This window comes from Aplysia californica, unplaced genomic scaffold (genome assembly GCF_000002075.1).
Source record: "Aplysia californica isolate F4 #8 unplaced genomic scaffold, AplCal3.0 scaffold01323, whole genome shotgun sequence".
NCBI lineage: Eukaryota > Metazoa > Mollusca > Gastropoda > Aplysiida > Aplysiidae > Aplysia > Aplysia californica.
In genome coordinates, this window is record NW_004798593.1 from 51,706 (window position 1) to 56,183 (window position 4,478).

Consider the following 4,478-nt stretch of genomic DNA (forward strand, 5'->3'; position numbering starts at 1 on the left):
AGGGTTGGCCCAGACAGGTAGGGTTGTCCCTGACAGGTAGGGTTGTCCCTGACAGGTAGGGTTGTCCCTGACAGGTAGGGTTGGCCCAGACAGGTAGGGTTGGCCCTGACAGGCAGGGTCAGTCAAGCAGCCGGCCTCCCAATAGATGTTGTTTGTGTAGAAGGGAATGGTTGAGCTGGTCCAGTGACTATGTGTTGTTGTGTATCCCCATGTGTGTACGGCAGTACGTGGTCTCAGGATCCGACGACTTCTGTATCTACCTGTGGAAGATTCCGTCGGACGTCTCCAAACCATGTAAGTTGTCTGTTTGTCCGATGTTTGTCTGTCTGTCCGTTGTTTGTTTGTCTGCCTTCTCTCTGTCCCTCCTTTTTTTAGATTAGGTCTGTCTTGTATGTCCTTCAGTGCTTCCACTCTTCCGTATTTTTACGGAAATCCGTACTTTCTGCCAGTTCCGTACTTGTTTCTCCGTCATTACCAACTTCCTCCGTAGAAACCTGCGACAGCGTAGGATGACCGAAATTCCATAGCAGAAGATCCGTACTCGCCTTCGTATCGTAAGTTACGGATATTTACGGTAATTCTCTCGGCTCTAAGCTCCTTGGCAATAAGTTAATGTCATAGAAACCTGCCAGATTGCGCACTTCCTGCAATCGGCATTTATTTCGCTATGCCCCATGCATTCATTCCTGGCCTGTAGGCAGTACCATTTTACCTGTGGATTGATCAAAATCTGGCAAATTTTTTGTGCCAGTTTCCTCCATTCTATCATTCACTCATTCCGTCTGTCTATCTTCCGATTGTTGTTGCGGCAGGAAAATCTGATGCACTTTTGCCATAAGGCCCGTACTTAGTAAAACTTACCAAGTTGTTCCCTTACCAAGTTGTTCCCCTTACCCTGCACTAAATGACCTCGGTTGTGTCAGTGCGCTTGGCTTTGCCCAAAACTACTAAAAACAAATGATCAGTTGCTGTCGGGGCGGGGATGTATTTCAAATGTCCACCATTACTACATGTCCACCATTACTACATGTCCACCATTACTACATGTCCACGTTCTGTGCTGGTCGATTCACCTTTTATGTTTGTGTTTTTCTTTTAGACCACCAGGAAGAGCCGCACATGATCCTGAAAGGTCACAGGTCGATAGTGAACCAGGTGCGGTACTGCCCGGTGAACCAGCTGTTTATCTCATCCGGCGTGGAGAAACTCATCAAGGTAACAACTCCCAGCACACCGGGGGGGGGGGGGGGAGACACTTTCAGCGGGACATTTTCTTTTTGTAAGTAAGTGGTCTACTAATTGTAAACCTCGAGAGAGTATCACAAGTATACTCTGAGGCCACCGTTCACCGTAAGACGTGTACTTTATTTTTGCCTTTCTCCCAACCATTTATTCCTTTGACCCAGCATCTAACACCTTCCACCCTAAGGGTCTGGACGGGAAGTCTATTCCCAAATCGTAAGCAAGGGGCAGGAACTCACCTCCCGGGAATACAAAGACTTAGAAAAATACATTTAAAAAATGCTAAACAAATTCCAATAATCTGGAAAAAATAAGTTAGAAAGAGAAATGAATAAAGTTTCAGAAAAATAAAACTTTATACATGCACAAATTGTAGGAAATGTTGTAACTTTAGCTCAATCGGGGTGTCCGACCCGTCACTCTCACTCTCAGCATCGCGGTCGGGCCTTAGATCTAAATTCTACATCTGATTAATCGAAATCGCCCCAAACTCTTGCTACATTTTTATCAATATTTTATTCTTCTGATTTGTCATTTGCTTGTTCTTGCTCTAATCCATCGTTATTTCCTTTTCAAAACAATTGTGTTGCTTTTCACCAAGTCGAGACACTTTCGAAGTGTCGGAAACACGACCGCACTTTGATTGGCTCTAAAACTAAAACGTTTCAGTATCAAACGGAAGAAGAAACATTTTGCAATAATTATGTAAATGAAATCTCTGCCCTAGTCTTGTTAAGGTGAAACTTCTTTTCTAAAGACGGCTAGTCTGAGTGGGCGAGTGTAAAGTCTGAAAAGGTGTGTGTGGTTGGAGGGTGCCATCGGTAGGACCTATTACTTTCCCTCTGTTACTTCTGTTTGGCTTGCTTGTCTCTGCACATTTCTATCATGGTCTTGATGTCCTTCTCTCGACTCCTCCATTCACTCAACATTGCCAAGCTTGTTAGCCATATCTAACTACTACAATCTTCTCCCCCCCCCCCCCCAGATGTGGAGCCCGTACAACATCCCAGGCAGCACGGGGAGACTAGAGCACAGCCGTCGCTATGGCGATGACGAGGAGGTGGAGAGAAACGCCTACAGCCACGAGGAATACATTCACATGGTGCTTCAGGCCGGGAGCTTCCTGTCACATGACTACACCAACGGCAGCACGGAGGAGGAGCCCTGCATGATCGCGTTCTTCGACAGTCTGATACAGAGGGAGGTGGAGCAGAGTGTGGATGAGGACGCCGGGGACGACGGATCTGACCCGTCCGCTCAGGAGGAGGAGGACGATGATAACGTCAACCATCAGAGGTGGAATGGTGGGGATGATGATGATGACGACAACGGTGATGATGGAGGAGGAGGTGGGGAGGAAGGTGGTGGAGGCGGGAGTAGTGAGGATCCCCCACAGACCACCCGAGATTTTGGAGTTCTGGGCTTGGATGCCACGCTGGCGACCCCACAGGCACAGGAGAACGAGGACGCTAATAGTACACACGACACGATCGGCAGTTCTTCCAGCCGCTTGGAGGAATCCTCACGACCTTTCTTCCGTGACCTTGGCTCCTCCTCTTCCTCGGACAGCGACAGTGAAGTGGACGAGATTCTGCGCGCGATGTACAGCCGCTACATGACCTCCAGAGAACGAGCCTTCAACTCGGCGCTGAGGCCCAGTGGGAAGAAAATCTCAAGCGTGATCGCGCGGGGCAAGCAGCACGACAACGCCACCAAGAGGAAGATGTGCCCCAGGAAGCTTCAGCGTATCCGGGAGGACTTGCAGCACAGCGGCGACCAGTTCCTGCGGGACAACGCCACCAACATGAGCATCCTGGCCGACATCATTGACAACTTTGTGGACAACTTGGTGCAGAGCGAGTCCAACAACAGCCGCAACCTCAGCGACACCAACGATGGACACATGAGCACCAACGACGGACACATGAGCACCAACGACGGACACATGAGCACCAACGACGGACACATGAGCACCAACGACGGGCACATGGGCACAGACTCACCGGCCGTCGGGGCCACGCCGGGACACAGAGACAACAACACATCCACAGACGAAGGTTCTGAGCCCACCCACAAACCGCCCTCGTGTGGCACCGGTGCTGAGAACAGACCTGAGCCACTTGTGGGTCCCACCACCTCGGCCAGCTGTTCCTCCCCGCCTCCCCCTGCCGCTCTCACCTTTGACCCCTCTCGGCCTGGCTCCAGTCGCTCTTCCTCTGCTCTGACCTGTGTATCTGACCTCCGACCCATGACCCCCATGTCTTTCCGTAGTAAGCTCAGACTGTCTGAGGTTGCCTCTACATCTTCTAGCCCACTGATGGGGAAGGAGAAGAATGCAGGTAAACGTAGCAGACCAGTGGCACACAACACACCAGTGGCACACAACACACCAGTGGCACACAACACACCAGTGGCACACAACACAGCAGTGGCACACAACACACCAGTGGCACACAACACACCAGTGGCACACAACACACCAGGTACACACAACACACCAGGTACACACAATGGTGGTGGAGAGGAGAGCCTCACACCCAGCACTGATCTCCCGCCAGCTGTCAGGCCGAGCAGGACGAGGGGGGGCGGGGCTGATGGGGGCGGAGACAGGGGGAACTCGCCTCTCCTCTTGTCCAGCAGACGTGCCCACCCTCTTCCCATCTCCTCCCCTTCCTCGTCCCGTCTCCTCACGGCTCCCGTGAACATCCCCACAACCAGAAACAACTCCGCGTCCTCCCCCTCTCACTCCCAGCCTTTCCACTCTGTCACCATTGACCGCTCAGATTCCGACGCTTCGTTCCGATCTATAATTAGACTGAGTAACAACAAAAGTGTTACTGGGACGGCTGAGGAGTCAACCAAGGGTGCTGCTGCTGTAAATAGAACTGACTCGGATACTGCCCACCCCAACAGGCTGTCGCCCCCTGACCGGCAGACGTCTTTAAGTTGTGTCTCTTCATCATCATCGTTGTCGTCGTCATCGTCACTGAGTACCACCAAATGTTTTGCTTCCTCATCTTCCAGTTCATCGACAGAGAACAAGGAAGATAACGAATGCTGTGTCCCCAGCAACCAATCGCCCAGTTCCCCTGTGTGTAATAAAGATCTGGCTACTCTACCTCGCGTCATCGACTGTGCCGCCCGACAGATGAAACCTCAAACTGTCCACTTCAGGAAGGCTCCACGGGCAAAGAAACGACGTTTTCGGGCAACGCGTGTAGACTCACAGTCATCTA

At 51.3% G+C, this 4,478-nt stretch overlaps 1 protein-coding gene across 1 annotated transcript in view; it reads left to right on the forward strand.

Annotated features, from left to right (window-relative positions):
• Positions 1 to 4,478, forward strand: part of LOC101848635 (DDB1- and CUL4-associated factor 5) — a gene marked incomplete at its 3' end in the record, with an annotated part of 28,147 nt that extends 23,669 nt beyond the window's left edge. Inside the window, 3 exon segments of the mRNA XM_013090529.2 lie at positions 225 to 294; positions 1,100 to 1,215; positions 2,228 to 4,478. Of these exon segments, the coding sequence (XP_012945983.1) occupies positions 225 to 294; positions 1,100 to 1,215; positions 2,228 to 4,478 (2,437 nt within the window).